This window comes from Fusarium oxysporum, chromosome IX (genome assembly GCF_013085055.1).
Source record: "Fusarium oxysporum Fo47 chromosome IX, complete sequence".
NCBI lineage: Eukaryota > Fungi > Ascomycota > Sordariomycetes > Hypocreales > Nectriaceae > Fusarium > Fusarium oxysporum.
This window is the reverse complement of record NC_072848.1, coordinates 2153620-2178410: the sequence shown is the minus strand read 5'-3', so window position 1 is coordinate 2178410 and position 24791 is coordinate 2153620. Positions and strand designations below refer to the sequence as shown.

At 49.1% G+C, this 24791-nt stretch overlaps 10 protein-coding genes and 2 non-coding genes across 12 annotated transcripts; 5 read left to right on the top strand and 7 right to left on the bottom strand.

Moving 5' to 3' along the window:
- Nucleotides 1–769: 769 nt before the first annotated feature.
- Nucleotides 770–2836, bottom strand: FOBCDRAFT_231658 (uncharacterized protein). Its single transcript, XM_031190318.3, has 2 exons — nucleotides 2647–2836; nucleotides 770–2594 (listed from the first exon to the last, which is right to left on the bottom strand). Exons 1-2 carry the CDS (start codon nucleotides 2822–2824, stop codon nucleotides 1144–1146), a joined length of 1629 nt encoding a protein of 542 aa, XP_031034303.3. The 5' UTR covers nucleotides 2825–2836; the 3' UTR covers nucleotides 770–1143.
- Nucleotides 2837–5944: 3108 nt separating this feature from the next.
- On the bottom strand, nucleotides 5945–7716 carry FOBCDRAFT_53145 (ribosomal protein S5 domain 2-type protein). The gene is made up of 2 exons (XM_031190312.3): nucleotides 7050–7716; nucleotides 5945–6993 (listed from the first exon to the last, which is right to left on the bottom strand). Exons 1-2 carry the CDS (start codon nucleotides 7682–7684, stop codon nucleotides 6048–6050), a joined length of 1581 nt encoding a protein of 526 aa, XP_031034297.1. The 5' UTR covers nucleotides 7685–7716; the 3' UTR covers nucleotides 5945–6047.
- Nucleotides 7717–8583: 867 nt separating this feature from the next.
- Nucleotides 8584–9767, top strand: FOBCDRAFT_298617 (uncharacterized protein). Its single transcript, XM_031190316.3, has one exon. The coding sequence runs from the start codon at nucleotides 8716–8718 to the stop codon at nucleotides 9295–9297; it is 582 nt and encodes a 193-aa protein (XP_031034301.2). The 5' UTR covers nucleotides 8584–8715; the 3' UTR covers nucleotides 9298–9767.
- A 239-nt stretch (nucleotides 9768–10006) lies between these two features.
- Nucleotides 10007–10928, top strand: FOBCDRAFT_279386 (ceramidase; the record flags this gene model as incomplete). Its single annotated transcript, XM_031190311.2, has 3 exons — nucleotides 10007–10086; nucleotides 10143–10216; nucleotides 10282–10928. The coding sequence occupies 3 exons, from the start codon at nucleotides 10007–10009 to the stop codon at nucleotides 10926–10928; spliced, it is 801 nt and encodes a 266-aa protein (XP_031034296.2).
- A 1654-nt stretch (nucleotides 10929–12582) lies between these two features.
- FOBCDRAFT_231642 (uncharacterized protein) lies at nucleotides 12583–13421 on the bottom strand. Its single transcript, XM_059609868.1, has one exon. The coding sequence runs from the start codon at nucleotides 13208–13210 to the stop codon at nucleotides 12668–12670; it is 543 nt and encodes a 180-aa protein (XP_059465842.1). The 5' UTR covers nucleotides 13211–13421; the 3' UTR covers nucleotides 12583–12667.
- Nucleotides 13422–14573: 1152 nt separating this feature from the next.
- On the top strand, nucleotides 14574–16570 carry FOBCDRAFT_168344 (uncharacterized protein). The gene is made up of 2 exons (XM_031190308.3): nucleotides 14574–15360; nucleotides 15409–16570. Exons 1-2 carry the CDS (start codon nucleotides 14773–14775, stop codon nucleotides 16384–16386), a joined length of 1566 nt encoding a protein of 521 aa, XP_031034293.2. The 5' UTR covers nucleotides 14574–14772; the 3' UTR covers nucleotides 16387–16570.
- A 268-nt stretch (nucleotides 16571–16838) lies between these two features.
- On the top strand, nucleotides 16839–18186 carry FOBCDRAFT_231640 (uncharacterized protein). Its single transcript, XM_059609867.1, has 2 exons — nucleotides 16839–17042; nucleotides 17126–18186. Exons 1-2 carry the CDS (start codon nucleotides 17040–17042, stop codon nucleotides 18110–18112), a joined length of 990 nt encoding a protein of 329 aa, XP_059465841.1. The 5' UTR covers nucleotides 16839–17039; the 3' UTR covers nucleotides 18113–18186.
- A 195-nt stretch (nucleotides 18187–18381) lies between these two features.
- Nucleotides 18382–20154, bottom strand: FOBCDRAFT_53118 (cytochrome P450). The gene is made up of 3 exons (XM_031190302.3): nucleotides 19915–20154; nucleotides 18470–19861; nucleotides 18382–18399 (listed from the first exon to the last, which is right to left on the bottom strand). The coding sequence occupies exons 1-2, from the start codon at nucleotides 20107–20109 to the stop codon at nucleotides 18536–18538; spliced, it is 1521 nt and encodes a 506-aa protein (XP_031034287.2). The 5' UTR covers nucleotides 20110–20154; the 3' UTR covers nucleotides 18382–18399; nucleotides 18470–18535.
- Nucleotides 20155–20841: 687 nt separating this feature from the next.
- On the bottom strand, nucleotides 20842–22235 carry FOBCDRAFT_323066 (uncharacterized protein). Its single transcript, XM_059612091.1, has 4 exons — nucleotides 22122–22235; nucleotides 21746–22058; nucleotides 21230–21694; nucleotides 20842–21173 (listed from the first exon to the last, which is right to left on the bottom strand). Exons 1-4 carry the CDS (start codon nucleotides 22178–22180, stop codon nucleotides 20955–20957), a joined length of 1056 nt encoding a protein of 351 aa, XP_059465840.1. The 5' UTR covers nucleotides 22181–22235; the 3' UTR covers nucleotides 20842–20954.
- Nucleotides 22236–22791: 556 nt separating this feature from the next.
- Nucleotides 22792–24009, top strand: FOBCDRAFT_298607 (uncharacterized protein). The gene is made up of 4 exons (XM_031190300.3): nucleotides 22792–22891; nucleotides 22943–23099; nucleotides 23211–23853; nucleotides 23910–24009. The coding sequence occupies exons 1-4, from the start codon at nucleotides 22840–22842 to the stop codon at nucleotides 23973–23975; spliced, it is 918 nt and encodes a 305-aa protein (XP_031034285.3). The 5' UTR covers nucleotides 22792–22839; the 3' UTR covers nucleotides 23976–24009.
- A 360-nt stretch (nucleotides 24010–24369) lies between these two features.
- Nucleotides 24370–24441, bottom strand: FOBCDRAFT_t184. Its single transcript has one exon. It is a non-coding gene; the product is annotated as a tRNA-Cys (tRNA).
- A 121-nt stretch (nucleotides 24442–24562) lies between these two features.
- FOBCDRAFT_t183 lies at nucleotides 24563–24634 on the bottom strand. The gene has a single exon. It is a non-coding gene; the product is annotated as a tRNA-Cys (tRNA).
- Nucleotides 24635–24791: the final 157 nt, after the last annotated feature.

Below are 24791 nucleotides of genomic sequence, written 5' to 3'. Positions count from 1 at the left end.
TCTCTCGGAATCATAGAGGTTTTACTTTATTAGTTGATGAGACGTGTTTGCGATGAAGGCAATATCACCTCATTTCGGATATATGTCGAACCGCGAGTTCGGTACCTAGATCCAAGCAAAGATCCAAATCTCGATACTCATCTTCACAAGTTATCAGATGGAGAGAATTTTTCCGTGTAAACTCTATCATAGCCTCGGGACAACGGACTCGTAGTCCATGACTCCATGTCAACGGCTGCTACCCTGTATAACGCCGTCCGTCAGGGAGAACTCTGTACAGTTGCATTTGCCCTTAACATAAACTTTCTTGGCAGATCGTATTGCCCAAACAAGACATTCTATGCACTTGTATCTACAAGGAATGTCACTGACGACACAGTCACTCACGGCAGTTGCGGTTGTGACTTTAGCGTCAACACCATGTAACGCACATACTCATCCATCACTTCCGTTGACAAGTCGATAGAGGGATACGTGAACCTCGGAATACGCCGCACCTTGTAAACTCTATTGCATTTTGTTTCTACCTTGATCTAGGTTGTCCCTTGTTTCAGAGTTGTTTTGTCAGAAGTGTAATATCGTGATCGACATCTTGCTTAAACTCAGAAGCTTGGGGCAGATATCCGTCGCTCCGAGGCTGACTGGCTACCTCGATCACCACAGGGACATGTCACCGCCTTAGACTTAGAGAAACTTGCAGTGGGGACCTCACGGATCGGACATTGGCATACTATGCTTGAGTGAACTAGTATGGTCCTGACTATAACGGTATCATAACATCACGAGGATACACATGGCACAGAGCTTATGGGTCGTAGTAATCACATATACAGTTGTATCCTGGGAAATAATGCTATTCATTCAAGCAGGGGGTATCAAATCCAATACACTAAGATGTGTAACCTATCAACCATACCAAACAAACTCCCATACCTTGAACACACTCAAACACAATCCTGGCTTTTGAGCAATAGCATAACCATGAAATACTTCCAAACTACTCCCATCCATAAATAACCATAAGAAAACTGGTGCTAGGGGACACGCCATGTCTGCTGTTTCACCGACAGATATATAGACAAAGAAGAAGAATAGGGACAGTTTGCAAGATCAATATGAAGCGAGCTTCACACGTCTGCTTTGTTATGTGTATGTTGAGTCAAACCCAAACTGTATGTGTGGGTTCATGGGGTCTGTGGACGTAATACATGCTCCATCAGCAGCGGTCGTAATACCTTGAGGTCCATATGGACCTGAAAAGCTCGGACTTGACATGAATGTAGAGTCCATCATATCAGTATCCGGCATGTCAATGTCCTGCTCTGGAACATTGCCAGCAATAGACTGGAAACTCCGCAAGTCCTCGGCAATGATGCCTCCACTAGCTTGCTGCATCATTGCAAATTGTTGCTGTTGCCGGGGATCATACATGGGTGCTGAAGCCATGTTGTACTGGAAGTGGTGCGGCATAGCTCCAGGAGTTGCCGAACTAACGGGCATGGTGTGGCGTGGAGCCGGAGCGGATCGGCCAGAACGAAGAGGTCCGGGTCTATGAGCATAGGCGCGACGCTGAGCCATGTATGCCATGTTGGGGTTTGTGGTTCCTCGAGAGATGCGGAATTGGTGCTGGTCCGTACTTGGAGACGGGCCCGAGGGTGGCAGAGGAGGTGCCCGAGACTTGTGTCCCATGATGACCTGGCGGCATTGATCCTTGAGAGGGTTGATGAAATCTTCGCGATACTCTTTGATCGACGAAGGCTCTGTGCCAAGGGCAATAGCATACTGAACAAGAAGTTGCAGGTCACCGAGATGTCTTGTTTCAAGGCGTTTCCTGAGAATGCCGCTGGACTGAGGGTGCCACTGCAACTGACTTCGTTCATCCTCACCCCATGAAGTGCCCTGCCAGGCACGCACCAGACCAGATTGTCGAAGGAGGTTTCGCATCCTTGCAGAATAAGTCCACTCTCCGCTGTTGGAGCCTTCGTCGAAATGCTTGACCACATGGGCCACAAATTCCTTGAAGATCGTATCGGCTTCGTCATCGTTGGGAGATTCAAAAACTTGAGAGCAGTTCTCAAAACCACAAGCAAAAACAGTTTGAGGACATAGGTTGACCTTGGCTTCATCAAGAGCCATGCGCGAACCACCGTGAGCTTGTTTTAAATGGGTTTTGTATGCTGTTTGCCAGTCAAAAACCATATCGCAACCCTTTTGCCGACAGAACCATTGGGCATTGGTGTTGTGGAAATCCTCGATGTGCCTCTTCAAGTCGTTTTTACGGGTGCATGTCTTCTGAATGCCTTCTTCCCTGCAAAAGCCACATGTGAAAGAGCCCTTTTGCTTGGGTGCTGGTGTTGACGATTCATTGGATGCTGGTGACGTTTCCTCCTCGTGGGTGATGGAAGGGCGAGCAGCCTGTTTGCGACCAAGAAGCTTGGCAGTGCGGGCGGATACGTTGGAGATGATACTGCCTCGAGTCGATGAGTTGTCGGATGAAAAAGTTCGTATGCTAGCTTTATCGAAGATGCTTGGAGTTTCCTCAGACTTTACAGAAGAAAAGGTACTTGAAGTGACTACAGATGCTCCATCGTTGACTGGAAGACACGATGTTAGCGATGACAGTGGGAAGTCAAATTAATTACTCACTGGAGATGGACGATGAATTTGCCTCCTCGTTTATCAATTGAGCAATGCCATCACGACCATAGCGTTGCATCAAATGGCGGATCAGCTGCCGATCAAGAGAATTATCCTGATTAGACATTTGAGAATGCTGCGAAGCCTGCGACACGCTATCGGCGTCGGACCACGAGTCCGGAGCCATGATGATTGTGATGATGGAAGAGGAAGAGCAAAGTCAAATCAGGGCTGAAGAGAAGAACTCGCTCCGATTGAATGGGTAGTGGAGTCCAGCGACTTAACCCCCAAAGTTAGTGGATCTGGGCCGGTATGGGGCTGGGTCAGGGCTCCCACAGTGAAGATGGAAGCCGATAACGACAGCAACAGAGTGCAGTGAAAGGTCAGAAATAAAAAGGGACGAGAAGGAATCGGAGTCAGCGGGTATATAGTGGGAATTAGAGACAACAAGAGAATGAGGCAACCAAAAAGAATGACAGATTGTTGAAGCTGCTTCGCAAATGAAAAGCCGTTCCCGGGGACAACAGGGATCAACTGATAGCGGGTGAGATAGCGGTATGCGATACAGTTGCTCTGGGGTAAGAGTAAGAGGAAAGATATGAGCGGGGACAGTTGGGGCCAAGGCCAGAAGAGATGGTCTGAAACTAGAGGGGGTGACAAGTGGTTATTATTATACTGAAGCGCTTTGAGTATCCAAAAGGACAGGGCAACGATGAGATTAGAGAAGAAGGAGAAGAAGAGATGAAATACTTGTAAAGATGAGGAAAAATCCGCTCGCAGTGACGATCGAAGGAGGGGAACCCAAGTAATGAACAAGAGGCATGGCATGGATGGCACCGCCTGGCCCTAAACCCGACTTGGCCCTCATGTTGGAGAATTACGACAACCCAATAGAGTCCAGCCCAAGAAGTAGCCCAGCATGCCATGCCTTGACAAGACATAAGTTTAGGGTGCACGCATGCCGCTGGAAATTATTGACCGAGTACTGCAACTACCCGTAGATCAATGCTAAACGACTAATACAATACCTATCCTCGGAATAGCTTCAATCAAGGACGACCCTTGAAACTCAGGGACTAGCCTCGCTCGGCACTCATAACCGTGGAGATCCAGAACGAGGCCAGGGAAGATTGTTCGGATAGATGAACCAATATACCGGCAAAAGACCAGAGAGTTGCAACTCTGTGGAGTATACATGGGCTGTGCGCTTGCTATGATCAGAACCTTATGCATTGCTGGGACACAGGGATGTTTCAACGGCGGCATCATATTACTACCTAACAGATGACGAGAACGACAGCGACAATGACAGCTAACGTTGGCCTAGTCAGTCCAGAACATGATCTACAGCACAACTCGCCGACTCGAGATCGTCATGCGGCATGAGCTGATGATACCTGGCTAGTATGGTTCAGAGTGATATCGACTCAGACTCGGTCTAAGAATATTCACCGCTGCTAGACATCAATCACATCACGACAAGCATCCCTTCCCTTCACCAGCCTCAACTCTCAACACAACACCAGAAAGATATCTAATTATCCCACTCGCTCGCCTGCCCAGGCTCTCAATAATAAACGTTGCCGAAATGATCATCTTTACTGGCCAATTTACGTCTCGACGTTGCAACTCGACATTTCATGCTCCACCAAAAAACGACATGGAGAAACCGTGGAAACTGATCCGGATCCGCGCCGCGCCGCCCCGGGCATGCAACGGCAACTGCACTCTTAGGTGAAAGTATCTCGTGATGGGATCGTCCTTGGCCTGGAGACGAGGAGACCTGGTGAGATTCTTGCAGTAGCCCCAGCCTTGGTTGGAAGCATAGACCAATGCTTGGGTTTGTGTTGTGTTAGTGGTTGAAGGACAAGTCAAGTTGTGCAATCCTTACAATAAAATAAGAACATTAATTTGCAACTAATGCCATGAGGCCTAAGATCTTATCTCAGACATCGTGTTGCAGCACAGTAAGAAATGAGGACATCTTGCCCTGTAAGAATGAATTCGTCGTCTCACAAAGTTCTTTAAGGTGCCCAGGAACGGCGATTATGAACACCCTAGTTGAAGCCGTGTAACCAATAATAGTTTCGGTGTTCAGCCAGTCAGCATCACGCCGGGCCATTAATCACGACAACTCCAAATCCTCAGATAAGCCAAGCCATTTATGATATCAAATAGAAGCCGCCACAAACACCACATTTCTCAGCCAATTATGCCATTGCCCTTGCATTATTCTCACGCACAAAAGCTTAAAAGCTTGAGATGAGCTCCAAAAGGTGACGTGAGACTTCATTAGACAATGACAAAAATGCCCAGGAACCAGGCTCCTCTTCTCTCGAATTCCAATCCTCCCACGTTTACCCTTACTCCAGCCAGGATCATGGTTCTGATTCGTCCGCCTCAATTTATTCCAGCTCTCCACCCCCAGAATCCAACTCTTCTGGCTTAATTACCCCCATTAAAGAAGCTAGACTGGGAATGTATGACTTGAAGTGCTGACACATCGGAAGATATGATGGTCCAGATCCTCACTACCCTTGTTCGTTCTCTAACATCTTTCGGCCTGCTTCCGTGACCGTTGCGCTGGGCTTCAACAGTCCCCAGGCCTGCATTAATTAATCTTGTTGCTCCCAAAAAAAAGCATCGACCCGGGGAATCGGGTACCAAGAAGCAAGGATCACGATGGCATCAATGTTCTCGCTCGTATCCAGAACCATAGACTCGAAGCGACCCTGTCGATCTTGATTTTCCCAAGCACCTCTAACCATGTCATTCTGCAACGTCCAAGTTGTCACCCTTCCAATAATTAGAGGAAACTCTAAATACTGTCCCTAAACCTCATCGCCACTACCACGCCGCCACTCTTCATCTTCTAGACGCCTAAAAACAGACCACACCTGACCGGAAATTTGGCGTGTCCTCTTCCGTCCAACGATGCCTCTTGTCACCAAAACCCGTGCATTCCGGAAGCGCAATATGCTTCATCCCCTTAAGGTTTTGTTGTCATCTCGGCATTTGCGTGTGATCGCGTCCGGCAATTCAAAGCGTGACATCGCACTCTCTCCCTTGCCTTGCCGGCTTGTTCAGCATATTCGGAGCCTCACATAAGTTCCTCGAATAGGGTATTACTCCCACTTACGGATAATAATTGTCCAGGCTAGAACGACGCGTCACATCGGTGATCTGCTCGTACAAGGACTGACCAAGCTATCGGGCCTCAGGTGGGATATATGCCCAAAAAGGCCCCCAAGTGACATTCAATTTCAACATTTTGCAAAATTCTCTTGAACCCTTGACCATGTGTATGATCAACCGGACCTTTGCTGCCGTTCACTTTATGCTTCTTGTTCCTCGATGCACTATTTGCTGCTAATATGCTTATACATATTTATCCGTCTTAAGATTACACCTTAAGGCTTCACGCCGTCCTTGACATAGTAGATGGCACTTCCGGTTGCCGGCCGGCTCACCACAACGGCCCCCTTCTTCTGTTCCTCCGTTAAGTTCTTCTTGGAGAAATACTCCCGCTCAAGGGCCTGTGTCACAGCCTCGACCTTATCCGCCGGCACCATGTGCACACTGCAACCTCCCCAACCGGCACCGGTCACACGGGCTCCGTAAGATCCTTCCCGAAGGGAAATAGCACAGATCTCGTCAAGCTCGGGACAGCTGCACTCGTACAAATCCCGGCATGATACTTGGGTTTCGTTCAGCAGCGAACCAAGTTCTTTATTGAACTTGGTTGTGTCGGTAGCTCCTGTGTGGACAGGGTTCTCGAGCAGCTTCATGAAACGAAGAACTCGGTGTGCCTCCCTAAACACATGCAGAGCTCGCTGGCGGAGCTTGAAGCGCTCGGCACGTACTGGAAGCTTGGACATGAAACGCTTCTCGAGATCCTCGACCGTGATGTTCAGAGCCTTGGCTACCTCCTCCCGTGTGTATCCCTCCTCCTGTGTCAGGGTCTTCTCAGTGATCTCGATCAACTTCTCTAGTTCCTCCTCCTTGGTCAGGGTCTTGGCAGCGGAGTAATCTGAGCCGCTCTGGTGATAAAAGAAAGTTTCATGGAAACCTCCGAGACTGACGCCCAGGGGGCCTGCATCCTCGGGGAGTTGTGTGCCGGGTGGATTCAGAACCGCGTTGAGGTAGGATGCAGCAATGCTACACTCGACTACACGAAGGTTGTAGTGGATGGGGCCTGTGACCTGCTTGTTTGATGTGACAAAGGACTGCACGATAACGAATGTGATTTCGGGATTTGTGGGAGGGAAGTGAACTGGCTTAGCCTTGAGGCTTGGGCTGAATGAAACGAAGGTAGCGGCACCCTTCTCAGAGAAGACAGAGGCAGCTTGATCCATACTGTTGGGTCATTGTTAGTGAGATTATGATCGTTGTTGAAGGTCAATGTTACATACCCTCCCGAGTTAACTCCTACCGCACGCTCGTTCACGATGGCAAGCTCAGTCAGCTCAGTCTTGTCCACCGTCTTCTCACCATTGGCCAACATGATAGCTAGTGAGCTCGTGCTGACCACAGCAGCGCTTGAGCTAAGTCCTCCACCAACAGGTACAGTGCCATCCATAAGCAAATTCATGCTGCATGGTTTGAAATCCTTTCCATACTTCTTCCTCAACAGGTCCAGCACACCCTTTAGACCACTCTTGAAGTAGTTGGTCCATTCTAGCTTGGTTGCGTCGATTGAAACATCCCCGTCAAAGGGGACCTCAAAGTCAGCGGCCTCAAACTTGTCATCCTCAACGTTGGCGATGCGGATGCGAAAGGACTTGGCGTCTTGGGCGGCGGGTGTAGCGGAAACGGCGAGAAGGGTGTCGGCAGTAATGGCCATGGGCAGCACCGAGTAGAGAGAGTAGTCAATGTGCTCTCCAATAATGTTAACTCGTCCAGGGGAGCGAGCGACGAAAGAAGCAGCATGTCCGTAGGTAGACTCAAACTTGCTGAGAAGGTTATTCCATCGTGGACCCTGCTCAGCGAGCGCCGCAGGAGGATAGATGTCGCTCAAGGCGTTGGCAACGGGCACGGTACCGGTCATGATGAAAGTGTATGATACAGTATATGTTTGCGATTGGCTTTCTTGCTTCAGAAGCGACAATTACGAGTTTTTGTATTCGTCGCAAGCTTTATCGCGTGAGAAGCTGTCGTTGCAAGGTTGCTAAATGCCCCGCTATTGCCCCTCGGGGGATCGTGGACCAGCTGTTGATGATATGACGTAGATTTCTATTGTCGCAATTGAGTTTCTGTGGTTTTGCTATTAAAGTTGTCGCAAAGGTCGGGTACCTTATATATGAAAGGCTTCGTGATCCTAAAATGTGTCAAAAACTTGTGTTCAAGGACAGTCTGAGCTGAAAATTCTCATTAAACACTTTCACATCTTCTCTTTGACCCCTCAACAACCCCCGAATATATCCCCACCTATCGGCGTACAGCATGAGAGCTTCCCCAGAACGTGTAGCGCAATTGATCGTGTGGTCAAGTTCTCGGCGCTTTAGCGAGCGCCGTAACGGCTAAGTTGCGAGACGGAGTGGCTCTGCTGTGGGGTTGGCGTTTCTCTTTGCGCAGAGATAGGTGCGGTTGTCAAATGGTCGGTCCGTTATAATAGCTCATCTTATGGATGTTGCTTGGGCTACAGAGTGCATCATGCCGATGCCCGGGGCCTTTTGAGACACGAGAACTCATGATACGAACAAAACTCCGAAATATTACCACACGATACCGTAGATTTTTGAAGCAGCCAAAGTCCAGGGTATCAATCAACTCAATTTCTTCAAGTCACACTAGCAACGAACTTGCGCTACAGACAAATGCAAACAATGATGCGTGACGAATACGGTCATGATCATGACCTGTTGTTTGGGCATTTATTTGCAAAGAATTCACAGACAGCTGACTGCCAGTGCCTAGACAGTCTGAGCTTGTGCTCTGTGAACTTCAGCAGGATTCAAGGCTTTCCGTGCTGAGTTCGTTTACTTACCCTGTAAACACACCTGAGCATCCCCAGGAGCTTCACTTTAGCAAATCGTCGGCGGTTCCTACATCAGAGGTGAAGCGAGAGAAGGCCTCAAGATGAGTTACCCAACCCAACAGCTACAGCCCTTCACGCTGTACATGACGATCTCCGTTCCCGAGGAGCCACCTCATACCATTGCTCATATTTACGATGTCGACACAAGCAATATCGAAGTTGTACATCTTCGAGGCTTAGAGGGAACCTCACAACATGTTGTAGGGTCCGAGAAATTCGAATGGGGAGTCTACTGGCACCGCGAGCTTGGTGATGGGACATGGTACAGCTTCCGCTTCACCCCTCCTGAGATGTACAAAGGACCGCCAGGACTGTACCAGCCTTGGATCTACAGCCAGGCCACTGTGAAGCAGTCGCCACGCCTTCATCACCACGTCGTCGGACTCGTACGAATCATACGCGTCCCCGATACCATCGGCTCTGGTATCAAGGCTTACCTCGACTGGATGGCTCCTCTGATTGCTACCAAGGCGAAGCGCGATGACCTTTGGGCAATGTCGGTTTGCCTGCGAACGCGGAAATACGTGGCTAGGGAGCGAAAGACGGAGGACAAGGGAGTAGAGAGATTTGATGCCACTCTATTCATCGTCGAGTCTATGCAGTTTGCCTATCGTGAGGTGTAGTACGCCTTGGCTGGACAGCTCCCGCGGCCCATCTATGTCCCAGACACCGGAGTCGTGAAGGGTCACTGAGAAGCGAAGATGCTTCAAGACCCGGAGGAATTTTGAGTTCCCAAGAGCTGCGACAATAGTAAGTTGAGAAAAAAACTCTTCAGAAGATCACAAGTCTGACCAGTTACCAGTCGTTCTTCAACAACCACCACGTGGCCGATCCATAAGAGTGCATGCCCGAAGCGAAAAAAGAAGGTCCTGAGCGAGAACACCTAATGGCCAACAATTTTTGGGAGGAATTACATGGGACGAGAGAGATCATGAGAGGACGCGAGTAACCGAGGCTGTCTTGAATCTAGTCGCCCCTCTATCACCCACTGTCTGCTCATCCTGTTCAGCCCTTAACGAGAAAGCGGGTTCGGTGCGAAAAATGGCAGCACGATAGACTGTTCATGATTCGTTGAAACGGTCGTTATTGGTCGCTTTCATAGAAAACCAGAAAATAATAAATACAGGCCTTTTTTTCGTCAGTGATTCATCATGAGCCGCGGGTCACCGATGAGAAAAAGCAGGGAATGCTGCCACGTGATTATCCCCGAGCCAACGCCCACTGGCATCTTCGTTCCTTCACGCCTCGACCAAAGCAAAGAAGAAGAAGAAGAAGAAATCAACGAGGAGAACTAACCACAGTCTTTAATATTTTCGACGAGATACAGTCAAGATGGGACATCATAACCTTCGTTTCGACGGCGATCCTCACTCGCTGAGTGGAGTTTGGAGTCCCCCTACCAGCAGGGCCAAGTACGACGTCACCCTAGCTGTCAATGGTATTGATGGTTCACTAACTTTGATCACAGCTTTTGTGAGGAAGACTATGCTGTGACATTCTACCTGGCCGAATTCATCAATGCATTGACAAACGTTATGTACGGTAAGTTCTTGTGTGACGCCGCAAGACCCGTAACCTTGGCTCCAGCTGACCTTTCTGGCTTGTAGTTTACTTGGCTCTTCGGTCCATGTATGGCTCGCGTAGTCGCAGTCGTGGATTATTTGATCCGAAATGGGACTTTATGTCTGTTTCGCTCTTGATTCTTGGCTTTGGGTCATTTCTCTTCCATGCGACTCTTCGCCAGACGTTGGAATTTGTCGATGAACTGTCAATGCTGTTGCTGTCTTGGTCGATGCTTCGTTCCCTCGTCATCTTACGACAGTCTCCTCAGAACATTCGCTACATCTCGATCGTCCTGGCAGTCTTCTTCATTTCCTTCTCGGTATTCTACGTTAGATCTGCCAAGATCATTTATCAGGTCATCGGCTTCTGGGTTTCGCTCATCGTCATCGGCGTGCGTGTTCGCTATCTTTTCCACTGGGCCAAGCCAACATTTCCCGAAGAGAATGTACGCGATTGGTCTATCCGAGTATGGACTGCGACGTTCACCTGCCTGTTTGGCTATTTCATTTGGAACCTCGATCTTGAATTCTGCGCTGAGCTAAGGAACTTTCGACAGCGCATTGGACTACCCTGGGCTTGGCTTCTTGAGTTCCACGGCTGGTGGCATATTTTGACGGCTCTTGGTGCGAGCCAATTCATGAATGTGGTGAGAGAGGTTCGCGAGGAAGTGAGTCGGGAAAAGAAAGAATGATTGGATAACCAAGGCGCATGGCGTTGGATAGGGATGCAAGCCATTTTCACCGGCCAACCGGGGGTATTTTGGTCCACGAGTTATCAGCGAGTGAGTTCTTTGTTCTTTGTATATTATAGACTGTAAAGCGACATGTCTGATAATAGGGTTGAGCCGCGAGTCTGCACCGACAAGCGGCTTTCACGAAATACTTCCCTAGAGCGCTAGAAAACACAAATATCGCGAACAAAGTTGTCTTGGCCTTGTTCAACGCCGGCTATGCGTGGTACATCTCTATGAGGCCCGGTAACTTCTGCACGTTCAAGGATCAAGGAGATATTGAGCTAATATTGCAATTGCTGGCCGGTTACGTGAGAAATGCTTACAGCCGTAATACGAGCTGTCGTTTCTTGTTTCGCACCTGGTGGCATCGAGATGAGCAGGTATCAATATCTTCAAATGATGGTTGATATTGTGTTGACAAGGATCAGTTCTTGAGCAAGAATGCGCAGGATAATGATACAATATCTTGGATTTGTGTAACTGAGGCGAATATCAGACATTAGACGTCACTTTTGGACCCTGAGACACTTACCCCTCCATACCCCGCTGACCTGGGACAGCCTAGGCCCAAGACACAGATAGACGGTGCAAGAAAAAGAGCGAAATGACTGTTCCGCTGGAGTATAGTCAAGGAATTGAATATATATGGATAGATGTAAGAACTGACGTTTATAATAGAACCTGGGAGGTACTTAATGTGAGTTGAGATTTGGAAACTTGGCTGAGGCCAGGCACTCATGAACCGAACTTATCTACACATGTTTCTTCAAGCCCAAGACGTGGTTTTTATAAGCAAAGAACAACTTAGACTATAGTACTGAATCGCTAATGATCTGGAAACGCGTTCTCCATCGGAACTCGGTGAATTCCATTCCATTGATCTTCCGACGTAGGAAAGGAAACACTCGACTGCACCAATCATCAAGTACTATGATCCTGACTCCCCACGTCATTCGACGCCTCCTAGCGAGTGCACCAAGTAGTTACACTCAGTTGGGAAGATCTGCTGATGGGAATGGTCAAGCTTGAGAAATCGAGCCATTGAGGAGCCGTTTCAGGCGGCCAAAGGGAAACTCAGGTTGGTGTGAAACTGCGCCAACCACTGATTTTGACCCGCCGTGACTCCTTCTTGGCCACTGTCAGTGAATCAGCCTGGCCCTCTACCGTCATTTAAAAGAACCTCCCCTCTTATCCACCCGCTATTTTCCTTCTCCTCAATCAACTCTCCACATCTCAACTTCACCTCAACAAACTCAAAAACAAACAAACAATCTTCAACACCAACCTTCAAAAACAACCATCATCATGTCTGGCTGTGGATGCGCTTCTTCTGGCTCTTGCGGCTGCGGCTCCAGCTGCACCTGCGCCGGCTGCCCTGTAAGTTTTCCCTGGTCTGGTGCATGTCTCAACGGACCGAGGACTAACGTATACCAATCAAGCACAAATAAACTATTCTTCAACGCCTTCGACGGGAACCCTGATGGATGGGACATGGGGAATGGGAACGCGGACGGTAGTTAACGATGGATCCACTCATTACTTCTTGTCGGCACTAAAGTGCAAGTCTCAGAACTAAATGACGATCACAAATTGCAGTCTAAAGGCTCGACAATGATGTATCATGCTTGTATTGTGAATGTGCTATCCCAAACTCCGCTGGTGGCCTGTTTCCAACTGGGCCAGCAGATCTATCTCTACTAACGATTGTCTGAGGATGGGAAGAATGCTAGAACTGGACTCAAAGCCATACTATGCCAGCCTTCTTTTGTTGTTAACTTGGCCTCGAATTCCCCTTCTTCATCCACATATACACCCGCCATTGATTCCACCTCTTGAACATCCTGGACAGGCCACTTCGACTGGTGACGCTGCCCTCTTTCGTATGCTATCAACATAGCCTCTCGTATCAACCTCGCACCATATAGTATCGCAGCTATGACTGACATGGCAAAGCTCGCCTGTGCGATTTGGCAATACCCTTGGGTTTTGTCCCAAGCCGCAGAGCACCCTCTGGTTAGGTACCAAGGATGTGGACTTGGGTGTTCAGGATCGGTAAAGTCGCTCGACGTTTGACCCGCAATGCTCACTGCCCAGAGCGCGAGAAGGATCGTATCGTAGATGTTATTTACGTAGCGGGGGAGGTATCGAAGATGTGACATGGCGGTGCGGGCGAAGAAGACGACTATCCCAAGAATGGCGATGGCGAGGTTCGAGGTATAGAGTCTAGAGACGCTTAACATCAGTACGCTTCCTATCAAAATGCCTTAGAGTATCAAGTCTTGGGATATCGTACCTTTGACTCCAAATCAGAGGCACTTCGGGTGGCTCTTGATGGTTGGCGTAATAGTAAATCCGCTTATTAGGATTGGAGTTCCATCCTTGTTCGCCACCGTTCTCCCATAGTCGTGATCTGAATCCTACAGGATACATGAGACTAAAGAGAGTCACTGCTGTGATCGAGATGGCCAACTCAGCGAGGACCAGTGCGAATGGTGTCTTGTGCGTAGGCGCCATGGTTGGGAGTTCTTGCGACACCACTCCTCAAACACCGAGAGAGGCGGGGAGCATTCTTTAAATGAGTTTGGGTGGGAGTTCAAGGTGCATTAAGAGTAATACGGTGACAATCAGTGGACAGGGTGTGTTGTTTTGCGGTCAAAAGCCTGCTTCACAACCTTGCGCTTTCCTGGTGTCGAAACTTGCTCATACTACCGCACCAAAGGATGACATTGGCATCTTGGAATATCGTACAACACAACATATGGAGTAATACTATGGTTACCTGATAAAATCCTCTGCTCACAGCAGATGGGCCACAAGACACTCTGTTGGTACAGTGGATGCTGTCATGAGGGTGAATGTCAAAGTGCGCCATGATGTTTCTCCACGAACTTAATATGCAGTTCTGCCAACTTATCAGACATCACTAGCTCCCGTTGAAGGTCCAGGAACCCGGAAATTAAAAAGGTTAATGAGGGCAGGGGTATTGGGTAAAGCTCTTTACGATGGTCAAGTGACGGCCTGCAAGTTGTTCACGTCTACTATGTTCCACAAACAGCGTGCTATTATCTGTTTTGGTACACCAACAACCCTGGACCCAGGCGTGAGCTCTAAGTGAGCCAGATAAGATCTTTTGTCAACATGGCGTCCATCTAAACAAACGAGAGTGTGCCACGCTGAACGCTGTCGCTCCCAACCACCTAGAGATGCATGCTGTTGATAACAAGCATGACGAGTGCTGCTACAAAACTATCGGTAAGTGTTAGACATGATTGCCTCGTCCCAGGATAATCGAGTTATCAGGCTGGAGACCTGACAAAGCTGATATCAGGCATATCCGTTCAACGAGGGCTCGATTGGCGTTCACCAGGACTGGTCGTTTGCAAGGCAGCCCAATTGTAAGGTAGATCTGGAAAGTAAGCTCATAGGTTTAATTTGGTAGAAGCAAAAACTCGGTGCTGATATATCAATGAACATGAGTTGTGAAAAGATACTCTTACGTTGATTGGTTATTTCCGAGATCGTCTCCAAGCATGATTCCGAGGCAAGTTGGAGTTATTCCATGGTGATGTCAGGCTCCACTCAAGCTAGGTCAGCCCGCCGCGTCCACTGCCGTGCCACATCCTAACATCATCAGCACAAGACAAGGCTTTCTTTTGTTCCCTCATTCATTACTAGAACCGACTTTATTTTCGCAATACACCGGCCATAAAATGAAATAGAAACCGTTCTTACCGAAACCGCTTTCACTTTTACAACCACCATTCTACCCGATCGGCACGCGACCCGAGGTTGCTATTCAACCATGCCGTCAGAAACCCAAGATACACCCGGCATAGCCGCTCTTCCTCCAGCGAAACCCGCCGATGCACCCCGACGATGCTTCATCTGCCTGACCGACGAAGATCCCTCAGATCCCCCAGGATCATGGGTCGACCCCTGCGGATGCACCCTCGAAGCCCACCAGGACTGCATGCTTTCATGGGTAACGGATTGTGAACGCTCCAACAAACCTCTCCAGTGCCCAGTATGCAAGGATCGCATTCAGCTGGAAGGACTATGGGATCCTATCGTTGTTATGACGGATGCCATCGCAAACAAGTTCACTCGCGCAAGTCCTTTCATGTTGCTCTCCTCTGTCACACTCGGAGTGCAGTTCAGTCTCCAGATGTATGGCGCTTTCGCTATGTGGGCTTTCTCAGGCCGCGAGGCTCTAGTCGACTATGTTCTTGGTCATGAGATCTGGGTTCATGGGGAGGCATCACGAATTTTGATGTCTGGGGGTGAAAGACTAGGCAATGCACTGGTTTTAACCAACGTGGGACCGGCTCTGCTGGTCGGACAGCTTATGCCATGGTTTGGGAACAAGATCTTCCTGTCTACGGCTTCACTGGTAAGTTAGGGTTCTAGCAAATAATGACAACTACTAACAAATTACTAGTATGGCGTTTATCAAGTCATGCATGACGACACCTTCTTGACCTGGCCTCCTTCACCCCAGCTCGCGATGGCAGTGTTTCCCTACGTGAGGTCTGCCTACCTCAACCTTTGGCGCGAATTTATCTTCCCTTATGAAGTCAACCTCAATCGACAGATCATGGGGCTTCCCCCAGTCGAACCCCGACGAGATCAGCCTCCTGCCAACGAGCGACAACCCGAACAACGGAACGGAGAAGGCGGTGTTGTGGGTTTTCTAAATGGGCTCATTGAAGCTCTCGAAGGCGATGACATCGATGAGGATGGCCAGGATGATGCTGGCGCCGGCGGCCGAGACGCGGATGGTGAGCAGGGCGGAGGAGTTGTTATCGAACTGGTCATCGAGGAGGTTGATAGAGATGACCAAGAAGGCTTTGATGTTAGGCCAGCAGGACAAAACGAAATGGCTCCACAGGGACCTGTCGACGATGCACCCGCGCCGCGTCCGGCAGAGGAGGAGGCTCAAGGGGCAGCAGACGAGCCTCATGACCCAGCCCATGCTCCTGAAGAACCGGCCCATGATGCAGTTGCCGTCCCAGCTGTTGTACCTGATGCAGGAAATGGGGATCAAGCTGCTCAACAAAACCAACATGAAGCTCCCCAAGCGCCGCCCGCCCGCCGACCCGGTCTAGGAACGATTCTATCCGGAGTATCCAATGCCATAGTAAGCGCACTGATCCTTCCTGGTGTGTCGTTTGCCATGGGTGAGCTTCTACGCCTAGCCCTACCTAAGCAATGGACTGCTGCATCTTCCTTTCCACGGGGAAGTACTATGCGTCCTGGACTGCTCCAGCAACAATGGGGGCGAAGTCTCGTCGGTGGGTGCCTCTACGTGGTACTCAAGGATTTTCTTAGACTGTATACCAAGTACCGCAAGGTAGCTGCTATAGGGAACAGGAAGGTCAAAAACGTTGACAGAGCCCGACGACGAGCTGGGAAATGAGAAGCTCGAGATGGGTAATGCCTGCTCTGGAGAGAGGGAGGGATGGACGCTGTCATAATGATTGCATTAACCGGCGTTATGGATTTGTATAGCCAGGCCAGGGGCTTTTGCTTCAGGAGTGAAGGGGCATTGCTATAGCGAGATACTACAGAGATATACCAGAATAAACCATTCAACTCTTTAAGCCACGGAGACATTTAGATTCGCAGGAAGTTTATATGTTGATAATGCTTTCATTGGCCAATATGATACGACGAATGGCAGCCTCTCAGGTGAAACTCTGCTGTATGAAGTGCTATTCCAGCGGGCATTAAAAATCAAAGTATAATTATTTGGTTACGAATATCATGGATCTTTGGGTATACTTATATCGCTAAGATTAACTGTCGGGTGTCGTTCCCCCGCAGCTGCAGCACAGATTCGGTTGCTCCCAGGCCCCACGTGGAACCTTCCAGCCCAAACTCCACGACGCCTCAACCGCGGGGCCCTTTTTTGCCTGCACTTCTGAGATCTACCTTGACCTCCTGCACACCGAACCCTACCCGCTTCTTGTTTCAATTGGATCTTTTCTATTAGACTTGTATCTTCTGCCTTCCTTCCATTTATTTTCCACCTCCCGTCTAAACCTGTCCTTCAGGTTCTCTCTATTCGCCATGGTCAGTGCAATCCCCCGCAGTATCAAGCACGACTGCACTATATACTCGTCATGACTCTTGACATGGCTAATACTCTCCTGCAGGCGTCTACTCACAACTCCAAGCAGCGCCTGGCGCTCGCTATCTGCGATTTCCTCTCCGCTTCGACAAACGACGGTACTCTCACCGCCGACGACAAGGACTCCATCGATGTGGCTATCAACTGTATCGCCGAATCCTTCAAGGTCGATCCCTCCGATACCTCCGCTGTCCAAGCCGCCATCGGATCTCAGAACCTCCTCCAGATCTACTCTGTCTTCGAGAAGGCCCGCGCCGACAAGCCCGCCGCCGCTGCGCCTACACCCGCACCCGTCGAGCTCACCGACGAGCAGAAGAAGGAGGCCGAGGCCCTGAAGTCAAAGGGAAATGCTGCCATGGCACAGAAGGACTACCGTGCTGCCATCGACTTCTACACCCAGGCTCTGGCTATCAACGCCAACAACGCTGTCTACCTCTCCAACCGCGCCGCTGCCCACTCGGCCAACAAGGACCACGCTTCCGCCCGCTCTGACGCCGAGGCTGCCGTAGCCATCGACCCCGCTTATACCAAGGCCTGGTCCCGACTTGGTCTTGCTCGCTTCGCCCTAGGCGACGCTCGTGGTGCTATGGAGGCCTACGACCGCGGTATCCAGCATGAAGGTAACGGTGGCTCTGACGCTATGAAGAAGGGCTACGAGACGGCCAAGCGACGTGTTCAAGAGATGGAGGCTGAGGAGGACTCTCTTCCCCGTGCTTCTCCTAGCGCCGGTGGTGATCTCGGAGCTGGTGGCATGCCCGATCTTGGTAACCTTGCCAGCATGTTTGGCGGTGGTGGTGCTGGTGGCCAGGGCGGTGGTATGCCCGATCTCGGTAGCATCATGAGCAACCCAATGTTCGCAAACATGGCCCAGAAGCTCATGAGCAACCCTGACCTTATGAACAACCTCATGAGCAACCCCCGTCTACGCGAGATGGCCGATCGCTACTCTACTGGTGGTGGTATGCCTGATCTGAACAGCCTCATGTCCGATCCTCAGATTGGAGAGATGTAAGTTACCCATTTTGCTCCCGTCACTATTCATAGTCACTGACTCAATCTTCAGGGCCCGAAACATGATGGGCGGTGGTGGCAACCCCTTCGGAGGTGCTGGTGGTCCCGGTGCCGGTGCCGGCGCCGGCGGTGCCAACGGACAAGGCGGTTCGCAACAGTAGAGGTGGAATTGTGCAAATAGGGCATCTTTTTTATATACCATGGTTGCTAGGTGATACCTAAGGGTGACGATTCATTGAAGAACATGAAAACGAAGCCGTGCGCATGCTCCTCTTTCTGTATTAGCTTCTACAATAGAAACAGTAGCTATTATTATGTAGTCCATTTCGGAAATGATATCGATATGTGATGCACTCACCATAAGTTGTCTATGGAACTCGTTTATACGTACGAACTACTACTCTTCTCCCCCATTGCCAAGTATTTAAGCCCTCCTGCGCTCCCAGTTTATGTATGCAGGTTGGGCTGGCCTTGAGAAGAGAGAAGTGTAGTCAGTTGCTGGAACACCAGGCTTGCCATCAAGAGTCGACAGTCTGAAGTTGCGCACCAAAGTCGCGACGATAACGCCCAAGTTGACATAAGCAAACTTCTCCCCGATGCAGCGATGCCGACCAGCGCCAAAGGGTAAGTATGGGCTCTTCGTTCCTTTAGAAACAGCGCCGTAGCCGTAGTCAATGACATCGTCCGTCACGGCCTCCTCCTGGGGTTTGTTATCCCACCGATGAGGATTCCATCTCTGGGCGTCCGTGAAGTGTTCTTCACTCAACGCTGTAACAGTTGGTGAAGCGAGGAGAACCTTGTCTGTGGTGATGGTGTAAGGTGATCCAGGTGCTTGCATAGGTCTCTTAACCTTTCGCAGAATGGAGTGAATGGAAGAATGAACACGGAGTGTTTCTTTGACGACATTCTGAAGAAGGGGAAGCTTGTCGAGGTCGGTGTACTGAAGGGGAGGGAGAACACCATCAGCACTCAAGTTAATGAGTTGCTCTTGGTAGAGTTCCTCAGCAATGTCAGTGGATGAAGCCAGATGTAGTATGATCCATGAACTAGCAGATGACGAAGAGTGTTGTCCAGCCATGAGAAGAGTGATCATCATGTGCGCGATCTCTTTGTCTGGAATCGGCTGCCCGTTTTTGTACTCGCAATTCATCAGGTTGGCGATCATGTCAGTTCCTTTCTCCAAGTCCCCTACGCCTCTTCTTCGTCCGTTAATAATGTCCATGTAGATCTCTCTCATCTTTGCATGAGCAGCATCTCGACGTCGGTTATGAGGCAAAGGTAGCCAGGGGAACAGGAAGTTTACAGGAGTGAAGCCTAGGTCAAGGTCATGATACAGAGCTGCAAACTCAGCTGTAAGCTTCCGTCGAACTTCTTCGCCCTGCAGAGAGCGAGCAGCAGTGAAGATGGTTATCTCAGCCATTACCTTGGATACATCAACTGTGCCAGACTTTCCAGAGAATGAAGGTACAGCTTGGATGTACTCCAGAACCTCTCGCTCGATCAACTGGACATGGGACTCGAGAGCCTTTTGTGTAAGGCCAAACTTGACAAACTTCTTTTGCTCCATGAGCTTCGAATTGGGACAATCGTATACGACATCACTACCAAAGACAGGCGTTGTCAATGGACTGTAGATTTCTTCGGCGTTGGCGTCCTGAATTCGACTGTTGAGAACAAAGTCATTGCCGTCAACACCAAGACAGGCAACGATTTTTCGACCGAAGAGGATAAAGGTGAAGACATCGCCGTGCTAGGAAAGAAGTCAGCACCAGAATCGAAACGTAAGGAAGACGTGTGCTCAACCTTTTCTCGACACTTCACAAAGAAACCATAAGGGTCGAGTCCATAAGCAACAGCATTCCCAACGAATGGAAGCCAGTGGAACACTAACGGAGGTTCGTTGGCATTTCGAGGGAGCTTCTGGTATAAGACGTTGAGAGTGATGATAACTAGGCAGGAAGCAAAGGCCCATAGAGGGTAATATAGGAGTGAGAACATTTGGCGAGAGAAGAGATGGCTGGGGTTTGTTGGATGAGTTGTGAAGTTGAGGGAATCAGGGAGTTTATATGGACAGAAGGAGAGCCAGATCTCTTCTAGGAAAACAACACCACCAGTTCCATTTTGATTCTTGTCTCTCAACCCGGACTGGCTTCAACTATCCCATGAATGCGAACCAGGCTTCGCCGCAGGTCAAAGTCTTGGAGCGTACTGTCGGTTATCACATCCTGATACGCAGAAGGATTCGCGGCCTCAATCTCGACCAATTGTTCTTCTCCGATCGTAAGCCTGAATCATCACTAAACTGGGTTTTTTATATGTTTCTGGAGTTGATATCTCTCTTTTCACCGCATAGGGAGGTTGTATTGATGCCGAATACGTTTGAAGGTTGTTCGCATTCGTATTCGTACTTGGCCTTCTGAAGGAGCTGAAGCTATATCCACTATACATCACAATTTGTTCCGGGGAATAGTCGATTTATAGAGAGAGATTCCACTCGACTTGCAGAATCAAAATTAGGTTGATAATAAGGGTTTTGTTACCCTTTGTGTATTGTGTTGTCGGAGCTGGGTTGGTAGCCCCCTGATCAAGACATGCGTCACGGCCAACAACCATTTACCTTATGATGTCTAGCAACTGCAAAGCTCAGCACATACGACCATAGCTATCAGACAACTCGGGATCCCGTCCGCTCTCCGTTCGATAAACTGATAAGTGCTGAATTAGTAGTTGGGTCGGTGACGACCAGCGAATCCTCGGTGTTGTATGTTTTTCTTTTTGCTATTCGAATCTATGATCGTTATATGCTATATCTAAAAACATATGACTGATCGACATCTGATCCTTCATCGCTTCTTGAACGGTGTGTCTCTTCGGTAGTGCCATGAAGTGGAATCGCCATAGACTCTTTCATACCCAAACACTCCCTCAACCAAATTCAAAATTGCAGCAGCAGATATGTTGTAGATAGGTCCATATCTGTTCTCACAATGCAGGGTGAGCTTATCACACTCGAGTCCAAAGCCAGAAGCGGCGTGGTTAAGTGTGATCTCCACCGCAGGAGGCTAGGATGTGTTAGATATGTCCTTCTCAAAATGCTATGAACGAGGGAGATACTGGCCTTATCTACACGATTGACGTTGGTCTTTGTCCATCTTTTCAAGTACTCGGCCAAAACTTCCAAAGTTTGGCTGTGACTGCATTCAATTTCAATCTTGTAGCTCCTGTTTGATGCCGAGTTATACACGAAGAGATGATAGGGAGCTTGCTGGAAAAGTGCACTAGGCTTCGGCATAGTGTTGGGGTCTGGGAGATAATCAACAGTTGGTGCTTTATCGCCTGTTTTTGGAGGTTTCGCAAGCTCTTCTTCTCGATCTTCTGCTCCAACATCTGCCCATTCATCACCCGTGGTGGAGTGTATGGGCAACGTCTTGGACGGCCGATTTTCTTCGAAGCATTCAAGAAGCTGTTCCTTAAAGAGACCGAAATACTGAGCTGGCTGGTGTATTAGATCTTTGGGGATATACAGAATGAATCCAAGTTGTGCATCAGACCACTTGGTTGAAGGTCGTTGATTCTCTGATACCTGCGATATACCATGTCAGCTCCGAACCCGCATCAACTATGAGTAACATACCTCAACCGTCAAGTTCAACCTCGAAGTCAGCTCTCTGACTTTCGTAAGGACAGTGTCCGTCCAAGTCTCATGAGCTTCACCATCAAGCAACTCGGTGAGTGCTTCAAACCAAACATGAACGAAGAATGCCACTGAAGAAACCAGCTCGCCCTTGTCTTCCCAAAAGCTCCCCAGCTCGGACACAAGAATTTGCCATTGCGGTTCACAGTAAACATCAAGACCGAGCACGTCTTTCAGTTTTTTCATAGACTCTTGAGCACGACATTCGGGCTTTTCCCAATTATCGCGGATCGAGACTTTGGCCTTCAGAGGGCTGATAGTTACGTGAATCAGTAAACCAGCCAATGAGAGATAGGCGCTGTCCAGGCCAACTTACAGAGACATGGTTGATGCTATGCTATAGAATTGAGAGGTCGACCTTGAGATGAGCAACATCCACGATAAAGTGAGAGATGATGAAATGAAGTCAGATCTCCATTATTATTTACCTGTCGGTTAAGTGAACCCCTGAAGTTGATACTCCTCTTTCTGCCAAGGGAATGCGGCTTCACGCTGGTCGGGGTATCACACGCTAAGCAGCGCTATGTTTTCAGCTGGGCGTTTTGGCGTTGTAAGGCAGATTAAAAAACAACCATCACCGCAATTTCTCCCCAACATTCCTATCTGCAGCCTTCCAATAGGGCCTAGGCAGCTACACGCAGGGTCCTCAATCTAGGCAGCTCTCGGCATGGGGAAAACGCCATGTGGCTATGGGTAACTTGGTCAACTCTGCGAAATACATGTTTGCCCTTGACTCCAGCACGTGCTATTGGCCACAGGCTGGATTGAAGCCTTGTCATGGCAAAGGTTGGCGTTGTCAAGTGCTACACGCTTGCAACTTGACTACTGTATACACAGTCTAGCTTCAGATAATACCGGCACATCAGTTGCCGGTTGAGACTCTGAGACTAGGCTGATATGGCAGGTCGTCAGGGGTTCAGATGCCAGAAACGAGCATAAAAGCCAGTCTCGCACCGCAAGACTCTGATCTGGGTATCAGAAACTCTCTAAACCAGCCAACCAACTCACAACTAAGATCTCCTTCTTTTGTCATCATGTCTCGACTTCCACCTGCTGAGAAACTACCCCTTGCTGTCCGCAAGAACAGTAGGTATCTTCCATAGACCAGCCGTGATGATATCACTAACAAGGCTCCAGTCCGAGACAGCTGGGAGAACACCAAGGAGGACCACGAAAAGAAGCTCTCAGAGACTCTTGGTCAGCCATGGACTATCAACATTGATCCCAAAGCCCTCTATCCTTATGCCGAAGAGGGTTCCTGGGGCAACACCTCCATGGGTGATCTCATTGTCAGGTTCGTTTCCCTTTTAAGCCGCCCGCCTTGGTCGTTATCAGCAAGAAGCATGTCTTAGTGGATCAAGTGGCCATCGTTAATAACTTGCTAACTGTTACCTCCTCTGTTTAGCTATGTTGAGGGCGTTGAATATCAATTGAAGTACTTCATTGAACAAAATGGAGATGGGGCTAAGGATGAGATTAACGAAATCTGCTCCGGCCATGTCCTGACCATGGACTTTGATGAGAAGAACACTGTTTCTTACTGCGGAACCAAGGTTGGTCCTGAGGGTGAACTCATCATCCTCTTCACCAAGGGCAACTTGGGTACCAACACCAACTATGCTGCTGACACCAACAATCTCACCAAGGCGTTGAACGAGGCTCCTTCTACTGTTCGACCCATGAGCTTTGTTGCCAGGGCCTCTATCAGGAGCGACTATGACCCCAACGTTCAGCAGATCCAGGAGAAGCTGAACAAGATCCTCGGTCAAGAGATCACCATCGTGCCTAACTTTGAAGCTAACTTTGAAAAGCTCAAGGGCAAGGCTAGTGCTGATAGCGGTTGGGAGCAAAACTTTGGAAGATCTCATTTCTCCTATCTTGAAGGCTTGGTCTCGCAGCTTGAGTATGACAAGTTCGGTGAGGATGATATGCTTCAGGAGGGACTCCTCGAGGCCATGGACAAGCATGCTGTTCATGTCCGCGTTGTAGACAAGACCAAGAGGTCCTATAACGAGACTGTCATAGAAGACGGTATTCTCTACCTTCAGGTAAGAAGTTTTGCATGTCTCTTTACGATATATGTGGGAGCTAACATGGAAAATAGACTACCCCTTCAGACTTTGGTGTTAACGTTCATCAAATTTCAAATGATATTGTCAATATCCTGTAGGCTGGAGGGGCCTCCATAGCTTACACTAGACAAGGACATATCTATTAAAAGAATTGATACATGGTTCTCGGGCTTATCACTTAACCAGCGTGCTGAAGTTTGAGAAATCCGAATATAGTAAGATAATCAGAACGGTAGAGTGACAAAGTGTTTAGGGATTATGTATAATGCACAGTAACGGGAGAAGTCCTTCTTGTCGCTGACGGTGTCTGGTTGAAGGCAAAAGATATAAGCCGGGAGTCTGATCCGTTACAGGTGGCCCTGCCGGACTGGTCACTGGTCACACAATGCAATTAGGGCGATTCTTGGCGAGCATGCACGTCGTGGGCGTCTGGAGCAGAGTCATCGGCCGAAGCAAAAAGATTGAGACATCCTTATCAAAGAATAAAAGGTCAGGACCGAGCGTGGATCGAACACGCGACCTAGGGATCTGCAATCCCTCGCTCTACCGCTGAGCTATCGATCCCTGACTTATTTCTGTTTCTGACGATGTTGGTTGTGCATATATGTCTTAGATGCAGACGTGGCGTTGAGGCACAAAAAAGGACACGACGCCAAATCGTGGGGTCGTTGTGTCGGCAAAAGAGAGGACCGAGCGTGGTTCGAACACGCGGCCTAGGGATCTGCAATCCCTCGCTCTACCACTGAGCTATCGATCCTGTTCTTATAAATAGACGTTATAACTTTGATATCTATTCATTCCACTTAGACGATATTTCCAGCGAGGCTTCAGGGTAAGAAAAATACTTTATCCTCCAAAGGTGACCTGGAAAGGTTTTGGTGTTGATATGTACAGTCCTTAAACTTGCGAAGAAT